Consider the following 23,712-nt stretch of genomic DNA (forward strand, 5'->3'; position numbering starts at 1 on the left):
AACAATGTAATTTTCAAAGCAATCCTCTGGCTCTCTGTCGCGTAAAGGCTGTTTTAAAAATGCCAGATGCCTCTAGAAGTCATTTTTAGTTGCCAGAAGCCTTTGAAACCCTCTTAAGCTTGTAAAGACTCTTCTAAAGCTGCCAGATGCCTCTAGAAGCCATTTTGTATTGCCAGAAGCTTCTGAAACCCTCTTAAGCTTGTAAAGACTCTTCTAAAGCTGCCAGATGCCTCTAGAAGCCATTTTGTATTGCCAGAAGCCTCTGAAACCTTCTTAAGCTTATAAAGACTCTTCTAAACCTGCCAGATGCCTCTAGAAGCCATTTTGTATTGCCAGAAGCCTCTACAAGCCATTTTTAGTTGCCAGAAGCCTCTGAAACCTTCTTAAGCTTATAAAGACCCTTCTAAAGCTGCCAGATGCCTCTAGAAGCCATTTTGTATTGCCAGAAGCCTCTGAAACCTTCTTAAGCTTATAAAGACTCTTCTAAAGCTGCCAGAAGCCTCTAGAAGCCATTTTGTATTGCCAGAAGCCTCTACAAGCCATTTTTAGTTGCCAGAAGATTCTGAAACCTTCTTAAGCTTACTAAAACTGTTTTTAACGTGCCAGAGGACTCTGGCAGCCATTTTGAATTGCCAGAAGCCTCTGAAACCTTCTTAAACTTGTAAAGACTCTTCTAAAGCTGCCAGAAGCCTCTAGAAGCCATTTTGTATTGCCAGAAGCCTCTACAAGTCATTTTTAGTTGCCAGAAGCTTCTGAAACTTTCTTAAGCTTGTAAAGACTCTTCTAAAGCTGCCAGAAGCCTCTACAAGCCATTTTTAGTTGCCAGAAGATTCTGAAACCTTCTTAAGCTTACTAAAACTGTTTTTAACGTGCCAGAAGCCTCTAGAAGCCATTTTTAGTTGCCAGAAGCCTCTGAAACCTTCTTAAGCTTATAAAGACTCTTCTAAAGCTGCCAGAAGCCTCTAGAAGCCATTTTGTATTGCCAGAAGCCTCTACAAGTCATTTTTAGTTGCCAGAAGCCTTTGAAACCTTCTTAAGCTTATAAAGACTCTTCTAAAGCTGCCAGAAGCCTCTAGAAGCCATTTTGTATTGCCAGAAGCCTCTGAAACCTTCTTAAGCTTATAAAGACTCTTCTAAAGCTGCCAGAAGCCTCTAGAAGCCATTTTGTATTGCCAGAAGCCTCTACAAGTCATTTTTAGTTGCCAGAAGCCTTTGAAACCTTCTTAAGCTTATAAAGACTCTTCTAAAGCTGCCAGAAGCCTCTAGAAGCCATTTTGTATTGCCAGAAGCCTCTACAAGTCATTTTTAGTTGCCAGAAGCCTCTGAAACCTTCTTAAGCTTGTAAAGTTTGTTTTAAAGCTGTCAGATGCCTCTATAGAAGCCATTTTGTTTTGCCAGAACCCTCTGAAACGTTGATTGTAGACAAAATTTGATCTTAGATCTAGATATCACGTGGTTTTAGTGGATAACTTAGCCAGACAGTCATGTGTGACAACTGTCATAAATCTCAGAGACACATGAATATTGGAAGTGAACTTTAATTTGACAGGCGGATATAAAAAAAAAAAACTGGAGAAAAAATGTATTAACCCTCTTTAGTGGAAATAGTTTGATTGACAGATGGCAGATCCGCGTAGATGGCGCTGGGTCCTTCGTTGCTACAAATCGACTCTTCCGGCGTGCGCGACGGTTCCGCTTCTGTCATTTCCGTGTCCGGATCTCTTTTGTTGTCCTTGTTGCGCTTCAACGACAGCAAAAATGGAGGAAAGCGAGTATTCACTCTCTCTCTCACTCACCTTGTTGTCTTTGCTGCCTTTTTTCTGTAAACTGAACCGTCTGTGTTGCGTCTTTCTTCCCCCCTTTCGCTTTGATATGTGCGGATTGTCCTTGCAAATGTCCTTTGCCTTCAACACCTCCAATTGCAGGTAGAGACGTTTCAGTTCGGTGCGGATATCATCAGGGCTCAGATCTGCTATGCTATACTCTCCGATTTCCACGTCCGACGCACTTTTTTGCTCCTGATTTAAATCAAATTGTCAACTGTCAACTGTCGCGATGACTTGTATGACACTTACCTTGAAGGCGTCCAAAGGGAATCGGCACGAATACTCTTGCGCCAGATGGCGCACTTGTTTTTGTTGGTACCAAAATTTCGGCGCGAAAATCAGCAGCAACGAAACGGTTTGTGACGTTTGCGTTCTGACGCAGTAAACAATCAGGACCGTATCGGGGCACAAACGAGGAAAAATCCAGGTCCGGGCCGTGTAAAATGCCACGCTGACGGTCAATTCCACGACGAGGGAAGCGCACAAAAAGCTTCGTTCCTGACAACATTTTGACGCACAATCTGTCAAACCGTTTCTGCGACAGCTGTCACCGACTTACGTGAAACTGAGTGCGCGCGTTTCTGCTTGCGTACGCTAAACGAATGCCGAAAATCAAAATGGCCACTTCCGCCGCTTCGGTGACGTAGTCCCACCGTAAACGTTTGCATTCCTGTCAAACAAATTTGAAGTTTGAAGCCCTCTAGCGACCAAACTACTAAACCAATCAACCGACATTTATATACCGTTGGAAAGCCCTTTTCATTGGCTATCCAGCGACGTATAAAAATATATACAAAGTGTCCTAAATAAGGGAGTTTTTTGAGGTTAAGTAAGTTGGTGCACTAAAAATTTGAGCAAAGTTGTAGGTCAACTTTGACGCCCTGTAGCGGCCAAACTGTCCAACCAATCAACTCGTGTAGCCATATCGTTGGAAAGCCCATTTCATTGGCTATCCATTGACGTATAAAAATATATACAAAGTGTCCTAAATAAGGGAGTTTTTTGAGGTTAAGTAAGTTGGTGCACTAAAAATTTGAGCAAAGTTGTAGGTCAACTTTGACGCCCTGTAGCGGCCAAACTGTCCAACCAATCAACTCGTGTAGCCATATCGTTGGAAAGCCCATTTCATTGGCTATCCATTGACGTATAAAAATATATACAAAGTGTCCTAAATAAGGGAGTTTTTTTGAGGTTAAGTGAGTTGATGCACTGAAAATTTGAGCAAAGTTGTAAGTCAAGTTTGAAGCCCTCTAGCGACCAAACTACTAAACCAATCAACCGACATTTATATACCGTTGGAAAGCCCTTTTCATTGGCTATCCATTGACATAAAAAAGTTGACACCTTGTCAGTCAAATTAGCGACTTATTTAGGTTTGACGTTACCTGAAACTGTTGTCCGCTCTCAGTTTGCACGGTTTCCAGTAATGTAAAGTTTGCCGCACGCAGATCTAAAGTGATGGCGGTAAAGGCCGTCATATACGTCACGCCACCAATCAGCATCACGAGCAGGTACTTGAGAAGGTCAATGTCCTTTACCACCTGTCAAAAATGACGGAAAAGTGATTTATACTAGTTACGTGAAAGATTCGTCTAATAACTCGGTTAGTTGACGTTTTTCGTAAAAACACGTCACGTGACAGTTTGTAAAGGACACTGTAGTCTATAATCTGTCAAAAAAATCAACTCGATACCTGTCAAAATAACCGAGTTAGCGGCTATCAAAGTGACTAGAATACAAATCGTGACCTTCCAATGCAACTTGGATATTTTCGTTCAGTAACTCGGTTAGTTGACGTTTTTCGTACAAACACGTCACGTGACAGTTTGTAAAGGACACCGTAGCCTACAATCTGTCAAAAAAATCAACTCGATACCTGTCAAACTAACCGAGTTAGCGGCTATCAAAGTGACTAGAACACAAATCGTGACCTTCCAATGCAACTTGGATATTTTCCTTCAGTAACTCGGTTAGTTGACGTTTTTTGTACAAACACGTCACGTGACAGTTTGTAGAGGACACCGTAGCCTACAATCTGTCAAAAAAATCAACTCGATACCTGTCAAAATAACCGAGTTAGCGGCTATCAAAGTGACTAGAACACAAATCGTGACCTTCCAATGCAACTTGGATATTTTCGTTCAGTAACTCGGTTAGTTGACATTTTTTGTACAAACACGTCACGTGACAGTTTGTAGAGGACATTGTAGTCTATAATCTGTCAAAAAAATCAACTCGATACCTGTCAAACTAACCGAGTTAGCGGCTATCAAAGTGACTAGAATACAAATCGTGACCTTACAATGCAACTCGGATGTTTTCCTTCAATAACTCGGTTAATTGACATTTTTCGTAAAAACACGTCACGTGACAGTTTGTAAAGGACACTGTAGTCTATAATCTGTCAAAAAAATCAACTCGATACCTGTCAAACTAACCGAGTTAGCGGCTATCAAAGTGACTAGAATACAAATCGTGACCTTACAATGCAACTCGGATGTTTTCCTTCAATAACTCGGTTAGGTGACATTTGACGTAAAAACACGTCACGTGACAGTTTGTAAAGGACACTGTAGTCTATAATCTGTCAAAAAAATCAACTCGATACCTGTCAAACTAACCGAGTTAGCGGCTATCAAAGTGACTAGAATACAAATCGTGACCTTCTAATGCAACTTGGATATTTTCGTTCAGTAACTCGGTTAGTTGACGTTTTTCGTACAAACACGTCACGTGACAGTTTGTAAAGGACACCGTAGCCTACAATCTGTCACAAAAATCAACTCGATACCTGTCAAAATAACCGAGTTAGCGGCTATCAAAGTGACTAGAACACAAATCGTGACCTTCCGATGCAACTTGGATATTTTCGTTCAGTAACTCGGTTAGTTGACGTTTTTCGTACAAACACGTCACGTGACAGTTTGTAAAGGACATTGTAGTCTACAATCTGTCACAAAAATCAACTCGATACCTGTCAAAATAACCGAGTTAGCGGCTATCAAAGTGACTAGAACACAAATCGTGACCTTCCAAAGCAACTTGGATATTTTCGTTCAGTAACTCGGTTAGTTGACGTTTTTTGTACAAACACGTCACGTGACAGTTTGTAAAGGACACCGTAGCCTACAATCTGTCACAAAAATCAACTCGATACCTGTCAAAATAACCGAGTTAGCGGCTATCAAAGTGACTAGAACACAAATCGTGACCTTCCAAAGCAACTTGGATATTTTCGTTCAGTAACTCGGTTAGTTGACGTTTTTTGTACAAACACGTCACGTGACAGTTTGTAAAGGACACCGTAGCCTACAATCTGTCACAAAAATCAACTCGATACCTGTCAAAATAACCGAGTTAGCGGCTGTCAAAGTGACTAGAACACAAATCGTGACCTTCTAATGCAACTTGGATATTTTCGTTCAGTAACTCGGTTAGTTGACGTTTTTCGTACAAACACGTCACGTGACAGTTTGCAGAGGACTTTGTAGCCTACAATCTGTCATAAAAATCAACTCGATACCTGTCAAATTAACCGAGTTAGCGGCTATCAAAGTGACTAGAACACAAATCGTGACCTTACAATGCAACTTGGATATTTTCGTCCAATAACTCGGTTAGTTGACGTTTTTCGTACAAACACGTCACGTGACAGTTTGTAAAGGACATTGTAGTCTACAATCTGTCACAAAAATCAACTCGATACCTGTCAAAATAACTGAGTTAGCGGCTATCAAAGTGACTAGAACACAAATCGTGACCTTCCAATGCAACCTAAATATTTTCGTCCAATAACTCGGTTAGTTGACATTTTTCGTACAAACACGTCATGTGACAGTTTGTAGAGGACACCGTAGCCTACAATCTGTCAAAAAAATCAACTCGATACCTGTCAAACTAACTGAGTTAGCGGCTATCAAAGTGACTAGAACACAAATCGTGACCTTCTAATGCAACTCGGATATTTTCCTTCAATAACTCGGTTAGTTGACATTTTTCGTAAAAACACGTCACGTGACAGTTTGTAAAGGACACCGTAGTCTACAATCTGTCATAAAAATCAACTCGATACCTGTCAAACTAACCGAGTTAGCGGCTATCAAAGTGACTAGAACACAAATCGTGACCTTCTAATGCAACTCGGATGTTTTCCTTCAATAACTCGGTTAGTTGACATTTTTCGTAAAAACACGTCACGTGACAGTTTGTAAAGGACACTGTAGTCTATAATCTGTCACAAAAATCAACTCGATACCTGTCAAAATAACCGAGTTAGCGGCTATCAAAGTGACTAGAATACAAATCGTGACCTGCCAATGCAACTTAAATATTTTCGTTTAGTAACTCGGTTAGTTGACGTTTTTTGTACAAACACGTCACGTGACAGTTTGCAGAGGACACCGTAGCCTACAATCTGTCATAAAAATCAACTCGATACCTGTCAAAATAACCGAGTTGTGAACTGTCAAAAGTGACAAGTGAAAAACAAAATTACCCATCTGTGCGCTTTTCTTGTACGAAACTCCACCAGATGGCGGTAGAGTTTGAGCAAGATGGCGCCGTAGCACGTGATAAAGCCAATTTCTCTGATCCACGCCTCCGCCAAACAACGCACAATTGACGGTTCCATACTTCGCACCGTAACCTAAAAAATTTTTTAGGTTAAGTTTATCCAGTGTTAGTTAACCTCCGGTTAAACTTACGGTATTAAACAAAATGAGTTTGCCCAGTAGAATTGTCTCTAAAATGGTCCACATACCGGTCGCGATAGCCTGATGGTAAAGTTTAACCGTCGGTTAAATTTAACCGAGAGTGTGATAAAGTTACCTTAGTTTTGCGTTGCCTGTAAATGATCAAGCCTAGGCAAAGTACAGCGGCCATACTGACTAATTGGACGACGATAATGCAAATTTTCACATCCTCCCGGACTATTAGCGATGTGCCATTTTGTTGACACCTACAACTGTCAAATGTCAATATAATATATTCTTGACAGTGATTGTAGTATAGAGCCAAAAAAGCCTGTTTAAAACTAAAAATGAGCACGTGACACCGTGTAAACAGTACAAAAGTGGTTTACAATGCAAAAATCTTTAAATTTCTTTTTTTGTACGATTTTGGTTTTTTTTTTTGGTCCACCCTGTGTAAATTGTCTGAACGGAGTTGTTGAAAGTGGATTTCATTACTTACATATTGAAGAAGGGAAATTACGTCACAAACACTCAAGGAAATTAGAAAAGAAAACTGAAAAATGGGAAAAAAAATGGAAAAATAAAGAAAAGAGTGTTTTAGAGAAGGCCGTGACTGAAACAATAACACGGCGTTACGTGTGTGAAGGAAATGGTGAGTGGAATTGGAAATGCGCAGACGGTGGCGTTGCTATGGTTACCACCCCCCGGGGAGAAAAGAAAATACGTCGATACCGGTAAAAGCTGTCCTCCAGCCGCCATTATGCCCAAGCGCCCGGAGGACAAACAAACTTTTATTCAATCAATTGGGAAACAAAACGTTTATGGGATATTTACGGAATATTTTGTTGGCGAATTGTTTAAACAATTCGGCCAATTTCGCTTCCAGCACCGGTTTGATCTCGTCGGTTACCGTTTTCCAATTGTCGTTCAGAAACAAATTCATGGCTTCCCCTGAAAAAAAGTTTAAGCAACTGGGCCTACACGTGACGTCACTATCTTGTGACTGGAGGACAAACTAAACTCACCGAGTTCCTGATTGCCATTGAACAAATTGTCGAAACGCAACGTGGCCTCGCTTATGTCAAAATCAATGAAACAATCGGCAACGTTGTAATATTCTTCGTTATTTTTCGTCACTCGTGTCGCTTTCATTGCGATCACCGCCTCGATATTACCTGTAAATTGTTGCCACGTTTACCTCCTGAATGTTATTTGAATCGCGGCAACGTTGCACTCACTGTAATTCCCGTAACTAGATCCTTCCCCGGTGATTGGCATTAGCAGTATTTGACCTGTCATCCTGTAATCACTGTTTACTGTCAATTGGGGGAAAAACAGTTTGATTTTCACTCTGTCTTTGGTCAGATCCACTCTGGTGGTATATTAGAATGTAACGTACAGAAAAAGTGACAGAAAATTGACACTCACTTGACGTTTCGTATGGTAAAGTGCGCAGCACCAAACACTTGGATGTTGCTGTACGCTGATTGGACGGAAACGGGGCCACGCCCCTGATCGATTGTCATTTTTTCGATGCGCAACGGTTCGCACTTTGGTATGTCAAAGTCGGGTATACCGACGGCCAATAGAGGTCGCAACGACTCGATCGACTCGGTCAGGCACTGTTTGAGGTTGGGACTGGATTTCGGGCATACTTTCAGAAATTCCGCTGTCAAATATCAGTTTATCAAGAAAAAAAAAAAGTCGTCTGTCAAATTACTTACGCACTAAGTTGGCCGCGCCCAAACTGCCGCGTAGAAAACAAATGAAAATCACCACAACACACTCGAATAACCTCATTTTCCAATCGAGACTGACAAACATTCTGTTTTGTAAGCGTGTGTGTTCTACTTAAAATAGCAGTGCAAGCAATTTTTTATTTTGTAAATAACTCGTACTGAGTGTTTTTTAGTGTCGTTGGATAGGAAATTTAGTGAGGATTCCAAAAATGTGCCGAAAACTGTCATTTTGTCACTCCAAGTGGGTTTTACAAGCGATTTTGTCCCTGACTGTCTTTCTGGCAGTTCAAACTTTGATCTCACTTTTCTCCCTGACTGTACCTAATTTTTTAATGTTTTTCAGTGTCGTTGGATAGGAAATTTAGTGAGGATTCCAAAAATGTGCTTAAAACTGTCATTTTCCCTCTCCAAGTGGGTTTTAGAGGTGATTTTGTCCCTGACTGTCCTAAAAACTGTCTTTCTGACAGTTCAAACTTTGACCTCACTTTTCTCCCTGATTGTACCTAATTTTTTAGTGTTTTTCAGTGTTGTTGGATGGGAAATTTAGTGAGGATTCCAAAAATGTGCTGAAAACTGTCATTTTGTCACTCCAAGTGGGTTTTACAAGCGATTTTGTCCCTGGCTGTCTTTCTGGCAGTTCAAACTTTGATCTCACTTTTCTCCCTGACTGTACCTAATTTTTGAGTGTTTTTTAGTGTCATTTGATAGGAAATTTAGTGAGGATTCCAATAATGTGCTGAAAACTGTCATTTTGTCACTCCAAGTGGGTTTTACAAGCGATTTTGTCCCTGACTGTCTTTACAAACTGTCTTTCTGGCAGTTCAAACTTTGACCTCACTTTTCTCCCTGACTGTACCTAATTTTTTACTGTTTTTCAGCGTCGTTGGATAGGAAATTTAATGAGGATTCCAAAAATGTGCTTAAAACTGTCATTTTCCCTCTCCAAGTGGGTTTTAGAGGTGATTTTGTCCCTGACTGTCCTAAAAACTGTCTTTCTGACAGTTCAAACTTTGACTTCACTTTTCTCCCTGACTGTACCTAATTTTTTAGTGTTTTTCAGTGTTGTTGGATAGGAAATTTAGTGAGGATTCCAAAAATGTGCTTAAAACTGTCATTTTCCCACTCTAAGTGCGTTTTATAGGTGATTTTGTCCCTGACTGTCTTTACAAACTGTCTTTCTGGCAGTTCAAACTTTGACCTCACTTTTCTCCCTGACTGTACCTAATTTTTTACTGTTTTTCAGCGTCGTTGGATAGGAAATTTAATGAGGATTCCAAAAATGTGCTTAAAACTGTCATTTTCCCTCTCCAAGTGGGTTTTAGAGGTGATTTTGTCCCTGACTGTCCTAAAAACTGTCTTTCTGACAGTTCAAACTTTGACTTCACTTTTCTCCCTGACTGTACCTAATTTTTTAGTGTTTTTCAGTGTTGTTGGATAGGAAATTTAGTGAGGATTCCAAAAATGTGCTTAAAACTGTAATTTTCCCTCTCCAAGTGGGTTTTAGATGTGATTTTGTCCCTGACTGTCCTAAAAACTGTCTTTCTGACAGTTCAAACTTTGACCTCACTTTTCTCCCTGATTGTACCTAATTTTTTAGTGTTTTTCAGTGTTGTTGGATAGGAAATTTAGTGAGGATTCCAAAAATGTGCTTAAAACTGTCATTTTCCCAATCTAAGTGGGTTTTATAGGTGATTTTGTCCCTGACTGTCTTTACAAACTGTCTTTCTGGCAGTTCAAACTTTGACCTCACTTTTCTCCCTGACTGTACCTAATTTTTTACTGTTTTCCAGTGTCGTTGGATAGGAAATTTTGTGAGGATTCCAAAAATGTGCTTAAAACTGTCATTTTCCCTCTCCAAGTGGGTTTTATAGGTGATTTTGTCCCTGACTGTCCTAAAAACTGTCTTTCTGGCAGTTTCAGCTTTGACCTCACTTTTCTCCCTGACTGTACCTAATTTTTTGGTGTTTTTTATATTAAATAGTCCAGAATTCGAAGAAAATTGAAAGCAAAGTAAAAAGCACGAAAAGTTAGTTTTCAAGACAATTTTCATGAATCTAATGTCAATGTCCTGCATCTAAGACTATTTTCAAGACTAAAATATTGGAAATTTGTCTTAAAATTATGAAAATTTACTTTAAATGCAAATTTTAAGCTTCTGATGTCACTTTTCATTAGTTCAGTCACATTTTGGGGCTCAAGTCAATTTTTAAGGTTTAAATGTATGAATTTGTAGTAACAAATTCTTGAAAAAGTAGTTTTTATGTCTACAAGTCAATTTTCAGTATTAAAGTCTCTCGATTTACATGAAAACACAACAAACACAATTAATTGTTTTAATAAAACAAAACGTGGCAACATTGCCCGTGCGCGATACAAACATCGCACTCTACTTGACCAGTTTTTGACAATTGACAGTCCACAAAGCTAACCTAACCTAGAAACGTCACGTCCGGGACGTTTGTTTATTGTTTGGGTGTTTTTTTCTGTTTTTTTGGAGAAAATGTTGGAGTTGCACTTTTTTGTAACTTTTCAATGAAACAAAACGTGGCAACATTGCCCGTGCGCGACACAAACATCGCACTCTCCTTGACCAGTTTTTGACAATTGACAGTGCACCTAACCTAGAAACGTCACGTTCGCGACGTTTGTTTACTGTTTGGGTGTTTTTTTCTTGTTTTGCAGAAAATGTTGGAGTTTGAGACTGAAATCTTTGAGAAAACGGTCAGGAGTGACGGTTTAGTGATTGCGGCAAAGTAGAAAACGATTAAATGCGGCAAAAATCGGTGAACATCATATTTTGAATTTTTCAGGGGCCTGAACATGGACAGAGTGATTGTAAACATCCTGAAAGTGTACCAGGACCCGGGCAATTTGGTTTTAGTGTTGAACGCCACCGAAACCGAACAGAAACGCTTTCATCAACAGTTGGAGGGTGAGCACGTTTATGTCGAGCACGACACTGGACCAACCAGGTAAACTGTCAAATATAAGCGTCCAAACTAAGCCATTTACACCTAAAAGTCAAGCCCTTTTAACACTCTATTCACTCTGTAAATTTCAACCCTCACACTCTTACCGTTTTGGAGATATTTGCTTTTAAACTTTCAACACCTTCTAGCCGCTTAACCACTCAACCAATTAACTTAAAGGGGACATTTTTGAAAAGCTTATTCTTTAGACTATCTTTTCACTTCAATGACATTTTAACGTCAACTGTCAAATAAGCGGGTTATTCAAGATCAAAGTGAAAAGTGTCAAAATTAGTTTTAACACAACTTTGACGCCGTCTAGCGGCCAAACCTATCAAGCTCATTTCATTTGACAGCCTGTCAAAGTACATCATTGGAAAGCTGAGTTAAAGACGGTTAATTTGAGTGGTTGTAGCAGCGTGTAGCTCAGAAAATAACCGATTTACTGTGAGTTGAACTTCTGAGGTTCTGTCAGTGTAGCGTTCTTGTTAACCTCAAATAACTCCCTTCCTAGGCCCCGCAGGGCAAAACGTCGCGACAGATTAATTAGAGGGAATTAAACGGGCTTTCGAACGAGCCGTCAAAGTTTGCGATAGCTGTCAAAACAGCCGAGTTATAAACTGTCAAATTTGAACTTTTTCTTGTTTGGCAGAGCGGAGGAATATTTGTGCGGTGGCGTTCATTTTCTGGCCGCCCGAATTCTGGTGGTGGATTTGCTGAAAAAACGGATTCCGATCGAAAAAATCACCGGAGTGATTGTGCTGCGGGCGCATCGAATATTCGAGAGTTGCAACGAGGCGTTCGCCTTGAAATTGTACCGGCAACACAACAAGGTAAGTGTCGGTGGTTGTCCTCCAGACGCCATTTTCCAGACAAAGTTATTGGATAGCGTGAAGCTGTTAGGAAAAAATCAGGCGCATTCGCCATATTTTCTGAAAACTGACACTTTTAACTACATTTTCGCTTCAGTGACATTTTGACGTTAGCTGTCAAATTACTGAGTTATTCACGGTCAAAGTGATCAGTGTCAGAAAAATTACGGTTTTTTTAATCTACCGACTTTGACGCTCTCTAGCGGCCAAACCATCCAACCAATCACGTGATTTGATTATATTTTCTGAAAGCTGACACTTTGAACTACATTTTTGCTTCAGTGACATTTTGACGTCAGCTGTCAAATTACTGAGTTATTCACGGTCAAAGTCATCGGTGTCAGAAAAATTACGGTTTTTTTAATCCACCGACTTTAACGCCCCCTAGCGGCCAAACAGTCCAACTAATCACGTGATTTGACTATATTTTCTGAAAGCTGACACTTTGAACTACATTTTTGCTTCGGTGACATTTTGACGTCAGCTGTCAAATTACGGAGTTATTCACGGTCAAAGTGATCAGTGTCAGAAAAATTACGATTTTTTTAATCTACCAACTTTGACGCCCTCTAGCGGCCAAACGGTGCAACCGATTAACTTAAGTGACCATATTTTCTGAAAGCTGACACTTTGGAGTGTCTTTTTGTTTCAGTGACATTTTGACGTCAGCTGTCAAATTACTGAGTTATTCAAGGTCAAAGTGATGAGTGTTAAAAAAATTACGATTTTTTTAATCCAATGACTTTGACGCTCTCTAGCGGCCAAACTATCCAACCAATCACGTGATTTGATTATATTTTCTGAAAGCTGACACTTTGAACTACATTTTTGCTTCGGTGACATTTTCACGTCAGCTGTCAAATTACAGAGTTATTCAAGGTCAAAGTGACAAGTGTCATTTTAATGTAGTGATTTTGACGCCCTCTAGTCTATAAACGGTGCAACCGATTGACTTTTAACCGACTCACTTTCAGACTGGTTTCGTCAAAGCCTTCTCGAATAGCGCGCAAAGTTTCACGCTGGGTTTCGGTCACGTGGAACGCGTCATGCGCGCCCTCTTTGTCAAGGAACTGCACGTGTGGCCGCGCTTTCACACTCTGGTGCGCAGCACCCTCAAACGTCACGAGGTCTGTCAACGTCATTATTATTTGACAGGCCCAATAATTTTTTGAGTGACTTTTGACAGCCGACGGTGATCGAGTTGCACGTGCCCGTAAGCGAACAAACGCTAAAACTTCAAACGTACATTTTGGAAATTATGAACGCGACCGTCAAAGAACTGAAACGACTGAATCCGGCCCTGGAATTGCACGAAATCACCGTGGAGAATTGTTTAAGCAAGAAATTCCACAAATTGCTTCAAAATCAAATGAACGCAATCTGGCATCGTTTGAGCGAGAAAAGCGCTCGGCTGATTGCCGAACTGACAACGTTACGTCACTTGCTCATGTCAGTTGGTGGCGCTGTCACTTGTCATTCTCTCCGTGTCACTCGCTGACGTTTTTGCAGGTTGTTGATGTATTCCGATCCCGTGACCTTCTACGTCACGGTGCTGGAATATCGCAAAGTGGAGTATGCGCGCACCGTCGATTGGGTACTGACCAATTCCGCCGAGCTGTTGTTCAGGGACGCCAGTAAACTGGTCTTCACCGGCGATCGAGGTGAGAATTTTTTTTTGACAGAAAATTGTCACACGTGACTAATATTTAAGCGTCAATAATACACCATTTGACAGCTAATCAAAAAATAAGTTGACTTGCATATTGTGTCATTTTTTGAAAAGTTCGTTCTCTCCCTCTAGTGAGCATTCTAAAAATGTGCTTAAAACTGTCATTTTCCCACTTCCAGTGGGTTTTATAGGTGATTTTGTCCCTGACTGTCTTTACAAACTGTCTTTCTGGCAGTTCAAACTTTGACCTCACTTTTCTCCCTGACTGTACCTAATTTTTTAGTGTTTTTCAGTGTCGTTGGATAGGAAATTTAGTGAGGATTCCAAAAATGTGCTTAAAACTGTCATTCTGTCACTCCAAGTGGGTTTTAGAGGTGATTTTGTCCCTGACTGTCTTTCTGGCAGTTTCAACTTTGACCTCACTTTTCTCCCTGACTGTACCTAATTTTTTAGTGTTTTTTAGTGTCGTTGGATAGGAAATTTAGTGAGGATTCCAAAAATGTGCTTAAAACTGTCATTCTGTCACTCCAAGTGGGTTTTAGAGGTGATTTTGTCCCTGACTGTCTTTACAAACTGTCTTTCTGGCAGTTTCAACTTTGACTTCACTTTTCTCCCTGACTGTACCTAATTTTTTAGTGTTTTTTAGTGTCGTTGGATAGGAAATTTAGTGAGGATTCCAAAAATGTGCTTAAAACTGTCATTTTCCCTCTCCAAGTGGGTTTTAGAGGTGATTTTGTCCCTGACTGTCCTAAAAACTGTCTTTCTGGCAGTTCAAAACTTTGACTTCACTTTTGTCGCTGACTGTACCCAATTTTTGAGAGTTTTTTAGTGTTATTTGATAGGAAATTTAGTGAGGATTCCAAAAATGTGCTTAAAACTGTCATTTTCCCACTCCCAGTGGGTTTTATAGGTGATTTTGTCCCTGACTGTCTTTACAAACTGTCTTTCTGGCAGTTCAAACTTTGACCTCACTTTTCTCCCTGACTGTACCTAATTTTTGAGTGTTTTTCAGTGTCGTTGGATAGGAAATTTAGTGAGGATTCCAAAAATGTGCTTAAAACTGTCATTTTCCCTCTCCAAGTGGGTTTTAGAGGAGATTTTGTCCCGGACTGTCCTTACAAACTGTCTTTCTGGCAGTTTAAACTTTGACCTCAGTTTTCTCCCTGACTGTACCCAATTTTTGAGTGTTTTTTAGTGTTATTTGATAGGAAATTTAGTGAGGATTCCAAAAATGTGCTTAAAACTGTCATTTTCCCACTTCCAGTGGGTTTTATAGGTGATTTTTTCCCTGAATGTCCTAAAAACTGTCTTTCTGGCAGTTCAAAACTTTGACTTCACTTTTTTCCTTGACTGTACCCAATTTTTGAGTGTTTTTTAGTGTTATTTGACAGAAAATTTAGTGAGGATTCCAAAAATGTGCTTAAAACTGTCATTTTCCCTCTCCAAGTGGGTTTTAGAGGTGATTTTGTCCCTGACTGTCCTAAAAACTGTCTTTCTGGCAGTTTCAACTTTGACCTAACTTTTCTCCCTGACTCTACCTAATTTGTGAGTGTTTTTTAGTGTCGTTGGATAGGAAATTTAGTGAGGATTTCAAAAATGTGCTTAAAACTTTCATTTTCCCACTCCAAGTGGGTTTTAGAGGTGATTTTGTCCCTGACTGTCTTTACAAACTGTCTTTCTGGCAGTTCAAACTTTGACCTCACTTTTCTCCCTGACTGTACCGACTTTTTAGTGTTTTTTAGTTTCATGTGATAGGAAATTTAGTGAGGATTCCAAAATTGTGCTTAAAACTGTCATTTTGTCACTCCAAGTGGGTTTTACAAGCGATTTTGTCCCTGACTGTCTTTACAAACTGTCTTTCTGGCAGTTCAAACTTTGACCTGACTTTTCTCCCTAACTGTACCTAATTTTTTAGTGTTTTTCAGTGTCGTTGGATAGGAAATTTAGTGAGGATTCCAAAAATGTGCTTAAAACTGTCATTTTCCCTCTCCATGTGGGTATTAGAGGTGATTTTGTCCCTGACAGTCCTAAAATCTGTCTTTCTGGCAATTTCAACTTTGACCTCACATTTCTCCCTGACTGTACCCAATTTTTGAGTGTTTTTTAGTGTTATTTGATAGGAAATTTAGTGAGGATTCCAAAAATGTGCTTAAAACTGTCATTTTCCCACTTCCAGTGGGTTTTATAGGTGATTTTGTCCCTGAATGTCCTAAAAACTGTCTTTCTGGCAGTTCAAAACTTTGACTTCACTTTTTTCCTTGACTGTACCCAATTTTTGAGTGTTTTTTAGTGTTATTTGACAGAAAATTTAGTGAGGATTCCAAAAATGTGCTTAAAACTGTCATTTTCCCTCTCCATGTGGGTATTAGAGGTGATTTTGTCCCTGACAGTCCTAAAATCTGTCTTTCTGGCAATTTCAACTTTGACCTCACATTTCTCCCTGACTGTACCCAATTTTTGAGTGTTTTTTAGTGTTATTTGATAGGAAATTTAGTGAGGATTCCAAAAATGTGCTTAAAACTGTCATTTTCCCACTTCCAGTGGGTTTTATAGGTGATTTTGTCCCTGAATGTCCTAAAAACTGTCTTTCTGGCAGTTCAAAACTTTGACTTCACTTTTTTCCTTGACTGTACCCAATTTTTGAGTGTTTTTTAGTGTTATTTGACAGAAAATTTAGTGAGGATTCCAAAAATGTGCTTAAAACTGTCATTTTCCCTCTCCAAGTGGGTTTTAGAGGTGATTTTGTCCCTGACTGTCCTAAAAACTGTCTTTCTGGCAGTTTCAACTTTGACCTAACTTTTCTCCCTGACTCTACCTAATTTGTGAGTGTTTTTTAGTGTCGTTGGATAGGAAATTTAGTGAGGATTTCAAAAATGTGCTTAAAACTTTCATTTTCCCACTCCAAGTGGGTTTTAGAGGTGATTTTGTCCCTGACTGTCTTTACAAACTGTCTTTCTGGCAGTTCAAACTTTGACCTCACTTTTCTCCCTGACTGTACCGACTTTTTAGTGTTTTTTAGTTTCATGTGATAGGAAATTTAGTGAGGATTCCAAAATTGTGCTTAAAACTGTCATTTTGTCACTCCAAGTGGGTTTTACAAGCGATTTTGTCCCTGACTGTCTTTACAAACTGTCTTTCTGGCAGTTCAAACTTTGACCTGACTTTTCTCCCTAACTGTACCTAATTTTTTAGTGTTTTTCAGTGTCGTTGGATAGGAAATTTAGTGAGGATTCCAAAAATGTGCTTAAAACTGTCATTTTCCCTCTCCATGTGGGTATTAGAGGTGATTTTGTCCCTGACAGTCCTAAAATCTGTCTTTCTGGCAATTTCAACTTTGACCTCACATTTCTCCCTGACTGTACCCAATTTTTGAGTGTTTTTTAGTGTTATTTGATAGGAAATTTAGTGAGGATTCCAAAAATGTGCTTAAAACTGTCATTTTGTCACTCCAAGTGGGTTTTAGAGGTGATTTTGTCCCTGACTGTCTTTACAAACTGTCTTTTTGGCAGTTCAAACTTTGACCTCACTTTTCTCCCTGACTGTACCCAATTTTTTAGTGTTTTTTTGTATTAAATAGTCCAGAATTCGAAGAAAACTAAAAGCAAAGTAAAAAGCACGAAAAGTTCGTTTTCAAGACAATTTTCATGAATCTGTAGAATTCAATCCGGAACCGTGCCCGAAATGGTCCGTCCTGCTGGACATTTTAAAAACGGACATTCCCAGCGAAACAAACGGCAACAACGCCACCGTACTAGTGCTGTGCGCCGATCGGCGCACCTGTCATCAACTCAACGAAGTATGACGTCGCTCAATGTCATTTTTGGCTGTCATAATTTTTGTTTGTGACAGGTCCTGTCAACCGGTCCGCGACTCTACCTGTTTATGTTGGCGTTGACGCGCAAAGTGTCGTTCAAGTCGATCGGCAAACGGTTCGGGGAGAATTTTCGCGAACCGGCAACACCGCCAAACGTCACCGACGACGGCGACGACTTTTGTTCGACGTACGCGCTGTCATTGGACCGCAGCCGACTGGATGGGGAGCATGCGTTCACCCAATTGGACGTGACGCAAATCGGTCACGTGATTGATGACGCGCCCAAAGTGATCATTCAAACGTTCAACGGTGCCGACGATTGCGTCAGTTTGGAGGTTATGCGACCCGATTTTGTGGTTATGTATCACAGTGACGTCACTGCCGTACGGGAAATTGAGGTTAGAATTTTGCATTTTTTTTGGTTTTTTTCCTTTTTTTTTAATGGAAAAATGCGCAGATGTACGAGGCGCATCGCGACGACGATCGTCCGATAAAAGTGTACTTTTTGATGCACACCGGTACGGTGGAGGAGCAGGCCTACTTGACCGGTTTGCGGAGGGAAAAGGAGGCGTTTGAGTTTCTCATCGAAACTAAAGCGGTGAGTTTTGCGGCCCTCTAGCGGCCAAACCGTACACGTTACAAAGCACTGTTAGATACCATTAGAAAGCCCATTTCATTACCTATCGATTGACATATAAAACTTTATACCCACTGTCCCAAAAAAGTGAGTAATTTGGGGTTAAGTGAGTTGGTGCACTGAAAATTTGAGGAAAATTGATAGGTCAACTTTGACTCCCTCTAGCGGCCACACGAGTTAACCAATCAAATCATGTGATCTTATCTTTAGAAAGCTCATTTCATTGGCTATCGATTGACGTATAAAACTTTATACAGAGTGTACCAAATAAGTGAGTAATTTGGGGTTAAGTGAGTTGGTGCACTGAAAATTTGAGGAAAATTGATAGGTCAACTTTGACTCCCTCTAGCGGCCACACGGGTTAACCAATCAAATCATGTGATCATATATTTAGAAAGCTCATTTCATTGGCTATCGATTGACGTATAAAACTTTATACAGAGTGTACCAAATAAGTGAGTAATTTGGGGTTAAGTGAGTTGGTGCACTGAAAATTTGGGGAAAATTGATAGGTCAACTTTGACTCCCTCTAGCGGCCACACGGGTTAACCAATCAAATCATGTGATCATATCTTTAGAAAGCTCATTTCATTGGCTATCGATTGATGTATAAAACTTTATACAGAGTGTACCGAATAAGTGAGTAATTTGGGGTTAAGTGAGTTGGTGCACTGAAAATTTGAGGAAAATTGATAGGTCAACTTTGACTCCCTCTAGCGGCCACACGGGTTAACCAATCAAATCATGTGATCATATCTTTAGAAAGCTCATTTCATTGGCTATCGATTGACGTATAAAACTTTATACAGAGTGTACCGAATAAGTGAGTAATTTGGGGTTAAATGAGTTGGTGCACTGAAAATTTGAGGAAAATTGATAGGTCAACTTTGACTCCCTCTAGCGGCCACACGGGTTAACCAATCAAATCATGTGATCATATCTTTAGAAAGCTCATTTCATTGGCTATCGATTGATGTATAAAACTTTATACAGAGTGTACCGAATAAGTGAGTAATTTGGGGTTAAGTGAGTTGGTGCACTGAAAATTTGAGGAAAATTGATAGGTCAACTTTGACTCCCTCTAGCGGCCACACGGGTTAACCAATCAAATCATGTGATCATATCTTTAGAAAGCTCATTTCATTGGCTATCGATTGACGTATAAAACTTTATACAGAGTGTACCAAATAAGTGAGTAATTTGGGGTTAAGTGAGTTGGTGCACTGAAAATTTGAGGAAAATTGATAGGTCAACTTTGGCTCCCTCTAGCGGCCACACGGGTTAACCAATCAAATCATGTGATCATATATTTAGAAAGCCCATTTCATTGGCTATTCATTGACGTATAAAACTTTATACAGAGTGTACCAAATAAGTGAGTAATTTGGGGTGAAGTGAGTTGGTGCACTGAAAATTTGAGGAAAATTGATAGGTCAACTTTGGCTCCCTCTAGCGGCCGCACGGGTTAACCTATCAAATCATGTGATCTTATCTTTAGAAAGCCCATTTCATTGGCTATTCATTGACATATAAAACTTTATACCCACTGTCCCAAATAAGTGAGTAATTTGGGGTTAAGTGAGTTGGTGCACTGAAAATCGAGGAAAGTTGTTAGGTCAACTTTGACTCCCTCTAGCGGCCGCACGGGTTAACCAATCAAATCATGTGATCTTATCTTTAGAAAGCCCATTTCATTGGCTATTCATTGACATATAAAACTTTATACCCACTGTCCCAAATAAGTGAGTAATTTGGGGTTAAGTGAGTTGGTGCACTGAAAATCGAGGAAAATTGATAGGTCAACTTTGGCTCCCTCTAGCGGCCGCACGGGTTAACCTATCAAATCATGTGATCTTATCTTTAGAAAGCCCATTTCATTGGCTATTCATTGACATATAAAACTTTATACCCACTGTCCCAAATAAGTGAGTAATTTGGGGTTAAGTGAGTTGGTGCACTGAAAATCGAGGAAAGTTGTTAGGTCAACTTTGACTCCCTCTAGCGGCCGCACGGGTTAACCTATCAAATCATGTGATCTTATCTTTAGAAAGCCCATTTCATTGGCTATTCATTGACATATAAAACTTTATACCCACTGTCCCAAATAAGTGAGTAATTTGGGGTTAAGTGAGTTGGTGCACTGAAAATCGAGGAAAGTTGTTAGGTCAACTTTGACTCCCTCTAGCGGCCGCACGGGTTAACCAATCAAATCATGTGATCTTATCTTTAGAAAGCTCATTTCATTGGCTATCGATTGACGTATAAAACTTTATACAGAGTGTACCGAATAAGTGAGTAATTTGGGGTTAAGTGAGTTGGTGCATTGAAAATTTGAGGAAAATTGTAGGTCAACTTTGACTCCCTCTAGCGGCCACACGGGTTAACCTACCAAATCATGTGATCATATATTTAGAAAGCTCATTTCATTGGCTATCGATTGACGTATAAAACTTTATACAGAGTGTACCAAAAAAGTGAGTAATTTGGGGTTAAATGAGTTGGTGCACTGAAAATTTGAGGAAAATTGTAGGTCAACTTTAATGCCCCCTAGCGGCCAAACCGTGTAACTGATCAACTCATGTAGCCATATCGTTGGAAAGCCCATTTCATTAGCTATCCATTGACGTATAAAAGTTTATACAAAGTGTCCCAAATAAGAGAGTTATTTAAGTTTGAATGATTTGGTGCACTGAAAATTTGAGAAAGTTGTTAGTGCAACTTTGACGCCTTCTAGCGGCCAAACCATACAACTAACCCATCAACTTTTATATGTCAATGGAAAGCCCATTTCATTGGCTATCCATTGACGTATAAAACTTTATACAGAGTGTCCCAAATAAGGGAGTAATTTATGTTTGAAATATATATCAGAACATGGTGGTGCCCGAGGACCAGGACGGCAAATCGGACCAGTGCGCCGCGCTGCAGCGCGGGGGAGGTGATGACGTCACGCCCAAAAACACGCGACAGGGTGGCCCAAGTACGGAATCTCAAAAACGGGCGGTCATAGTGGACATGAGGGAGTTTCGTAGCGATTTACCGTCGCTGATCCATAAACGCGGCATCGAAATCGAACCGGTCACGATTACGGTAAATTGTGAGGTTAAGTTTGAAAAAAAAAAAAAAAAATTTAAACTTTTTACCCTTAAACCTAACCTACCAAAAAAAAAATAAAAAAAAACAAAAAAACACAAAATCCAAAAAAAAAAAAAATTAAAACTTTTTCCTCTTAAACCTAACCTAACCAAAAAAAATCAAAAAAACAAAAAAAAAAAAACACAAAATTCAAAAAAAAAAAAAACAAATTAAAACTTTTCCCCTTAAACCTAACCTAACCAAAAAAACACAAAAAAAAAAACAACAAAATCAAAAAAAAAAAATAATACAAAAAAAACACAAAAATTAAAACTTTTTCCCCTTAAACCTAACCTAACCAAAACAAAACAAAAAAAAAAAAACACAAAAAACAAAACACCAAATCCTGTCAAATGCACTTATTTCTAAATTGTACAGTCAAAACAAAAATAATAATATCCGAGTTATCCTAATTGTGAGGTTAAGTGTGAAAAAAAAAAACTAAAAACTTTTTCCCCTTAATCCTAACCTAACCAAAAAAAAAAAAAACACAAAATCCAAGAAAAAAAAAAAAAACACCATAAAAAAAAAAACAAATCCTGTCAAATGCACTGTTTCTAAATTGTACAGTCAAAACAAAAATAATAATATCCGAGTTATCCTAATTGTGAGGTTAAGTATGAAAAAAAAAACTAAAAACTTTTTCCCCGTAATCCTAACCTAACCAAAAAAAAAAAACACAAAATCAAAAAAAAAAAAAAAAAAACCATAAAAAAAAACACAAAAAAAAAAAAAAAACAAATCCTGTCAAATGCACTATTTCTAAATTGTACAGTCAAAACAAAAATAATAATAACCGAGTTATCCTAATTGTGAGGTTAAGTATGAAAAAAAAAAAACTAAAAAAAACCTTTTCCCCTTAATCCTAACCTAACCAAAAAAAATCAAAAAAACACAAAAAAAAAACAACAAAATCAAAAAAAAAAAAAAAATTAAAACTTTTTCCCTTAAAACCTAACCTAACCTTACTAAATACAGCCCACACTTTCCTCACCAAATCCTGTCAAATGTGACACTATTTCTAAATTGTACAGTCAAAACAAAAATTATAATAACCGAGTTAATTGTGAGGTTAAGTAATGACGTCGGGTGAGTCACGTGATCTATTCCGGTAGGTGGGGGACTACATTTTGACGCCGGAAATATGCGTGGAACGAAAAAGCCTGTCGGATCTGATTGGTTCGCTGAATTCGGGCCGTTTGTATCAGCAGTGCACTCAGATGCAACGTTTCTATGCGCAACCGATGCTTCTGATCGAGTTTGATCAAAACAAAGCGTTCGGATGGAACGTAAGTACTTACCATCATTTAAACGATGAAATTTCCTACATTTTTCTTTATTTAAATTTTTTTCTAACCACTCAAATAACGGAGCTACGCTCCAATGTTTAAAAAAATCCAGTTTGTGGACTTTTCGGTCTTGTAACTCCTTAAGGAAACCCTGGAGGGCAAAAATGCTTAGAAGCAATCTTGTAGAGCAGGAAATTCTCTACCAATTTCATTCTCTACACTTTTCCGTAGCTTTTTGAATAACTGGGCTATTTTAATGTGACAGAACCAGTTTATGATGTCGGGGAATGACAGTTTCAGCGTGCAAGAAAAACTGCTGCTCCTAACCATACATTTTCCCAAATTGAAAATTATCTGGAGCCCCAGTCCCTACGCCACTGCGCAACTGTTCGAAGAGCTCAAAGTATGTCATCTGTCAAAAAAAAAACTGTCAAATTTGTCTGTCTAATTTTTGTCAGCAAGGTAAAAAGGAACCAAACATCGAGGAGGCGGTGGCGATGGGGGAGGAGGATTTGGATGAGATCGAAACGAAATACAATTCGGGCGTTTACGATTTCGTTCGGAAATTGCCGGGAATTACGACGAAAAACGTGGATCGGTTTCTGAACCGGACTGTCAACCTTCAAACTGTCATTGATCTGTCAGAGGTGAGTTTTGTCAAATTTGAATGACGGCTGTCATGTTTGATTAATGCGCGCGCAAACGCAGGCAGAGTTGGCGGCCATTTTGGGACACGCCAACGAGGCGAAAGCGCTGCACTGCGCGTTGCACGCCGAGTGTAAGCCGGAGCCCCCGAAGGAGCCCCAAAAAGGAGCGTCCGCTTATAAACGCGCCAGAAAGCGACCGTAGTTTTGTATGAAAAAAAATTGTTATTAAATCACACTGTTTGGCCCGCTAGAGGGCGTCAAGTTCAAAATCGCATATTTTTAGACACCCGCTGCTTTCACCCTAATTTACTCCCTTACTTGACAAGATACGTCAAAATGTCATAGAAAATAAAAGATAGTGCAGATTACAAGCTTCCCGAAAATATCCCCACACGAGCTGATTGGTCATACCGTTTGGCCGCTA

The 23,712-nt window shown here is 39.5% G+C and overlaps 3 protein-coding genes across 3 annotated transcripts; 1 reads left to right on the forward strand and 2 right to left on the reverse strand.

Annotated features, from left to right (window-relative positions):
• Nucleotides 1-1,567: 1,567 nt before the first annotated feature.
• smog (G-protein coupled receptor 158 smog) lies at nt 1,568-7,162 on the reverse strand. The gene is made up of 9 exons (XM_081993053.1): nt 7,017-7,162; nt 6,654-6,783; nt 6,530-6,598; nt 6,322-6,471; nt 3,212-3,367; nt 2,386-2,496; nt 2,076-2,324; nt 1,797-2,018; nt 1,568-1,741 (listed from the first exon to the last, which is right to left on the reverse strand). Coding segments are annotated over exons 1-9 (1,245 nt in total). The 5' UTR covers nt 7,019-7,162; the 3' UTR covers nt 1,568-1,585.
• An 84-nt stretch (nt 7,163-7,246) lies between these two features.
• On the reverse strand, nt 7,247-8,391 carry LOC145738197 (protein takeout-like). Its single transcript, XM_081993054.1, has 5 exons — nt 8,242-8,391; nt 7,946-8,186; nt 7,756-7,889; nt 7,543-7,692; nt 7,247-7,468 (listed from the first exon to the last, which is right to left on the reverse strand). The coding sequence occupies exons 1-5, from the start codon at nt 8,339-8,341 to the stop codon at nt 7,317-7,319; spliced, it is 777 nt and encodes a 258-aa protein (XP_081849180.1). The 5' UTR covers nt 8,342-8,391; the 3' UTR covers nt 7,247-7,316.
• A 2,399-nt stretch (nt 8,392-10,790) lies between these two features.
• On the forward strand, nt 10,791-23,557 carry mei-9 (DNA repair endonuclease XPF mei-9). Its single transcript, XM_081992943.1, has 14 exons — nt 10,791-11,009; nt 11,067-11,228; nt 11,878-12,058; nt 13,072-13,224; nt 13,284-13,546; nt 13,607-13,758; nt 17,423-17,562; nt 17,616-17,978; nt 18,038-18,178; nt 21,089-21,307; nt 22,468-22,641; nt 22,907-23,044; nt 23,100-23,288; nt 23,350-23,557. The coding sequence occupies exons 1-14, from the start codon at nt 10,942-10,944 to the stop codon at nt 23,488-23,490; spliced, it is 2,484 nt and encodes an 827-aa protein (XP_081849069.1). The 5' UTR covers nt 10,791-10,941; the 3' UTR covers nt 23,491-23,557.
• The last annotated feature ends 155 nt before the right edge of the window (nt 23,558-23,712 follow it).

The sequence above is a fragment of the Ips typographus genome, linkage group LG15, assembly GCF_016097725.1.
Source record: "Ips typographus isolate SLU linkage group LG15, UJ_Ityp_2.0, whole genome shotgun sequence".
Classification (NCBI taxonomy): Eukaryota; Metazoa; Arthropoda; class Insecta; order Coleoptera; family Curculionidae; genus Ips; species Ips typographus.

Excerpts from the sequence above, each read along its gene's own strand:
- smog (XM_081993053.1), bottom strand. Across the intron at positions 6,472-6,529 it reads AACTCATTTTGTTTAATACC|GTTACGGTGCGAAGTATGGA; the intron begins GTAAGTTTAACC and ends AAAATTTTTTAG. Across the intron at positions 2,325-2,385 it reads ACGCGCGCACTCAGTTTCAC|GAACGAAGCTTTTTGTGCGC; the intron begins GTAAGTCGGTGA and ends AAATGTTGTCAG.
- mei-9 (XM_081992943.1), top strand. The coding sequence starts at position 10,942 with ATGTTGGAGTTTGAGACTGAAATCTTTGAGAAAACGGTCAGGAGTGAC. Across the intron at positions 17,563-17,615 it reads CCTGTCATCAACTCAACGAA|GTCCTGTCAACCGGTCCGCG; the intron begins GTATGACGTCGC and ends TGTTTGTGACAG. Across the intron at positions 22,642-22,906 it reads ACAAAGCGTTCGGATGGAAC|AACCAGTTTATGATGTCGGG; the intron begins GTAAGTACTTAC and ends TTAATGTGACAG.
- LOC145738197 (XM_081993054.1), bottom strand. The coding sequence starts at position 8,341 with ATGTTTGTCAGTCTCGATTGGAAAATGAGGTTATTCGAGTGTGTTGTG. Across the intron at positions 8,187-8,241 it reads GGGCGCGGCCAACTTAGTGC|CGGAATTTCTGAAAGTATGC; the intron begins GTAAGTAATTTG and ends GATATTTGACAG. Across the intron at positions 7,469-7,542 it reads CAATGGCAATCAGGAACTCG|GGGAAGCCATGAATTTGTTT; the intron begins GTGAGTTTAGTT and ends ACTTTTTTTCAG.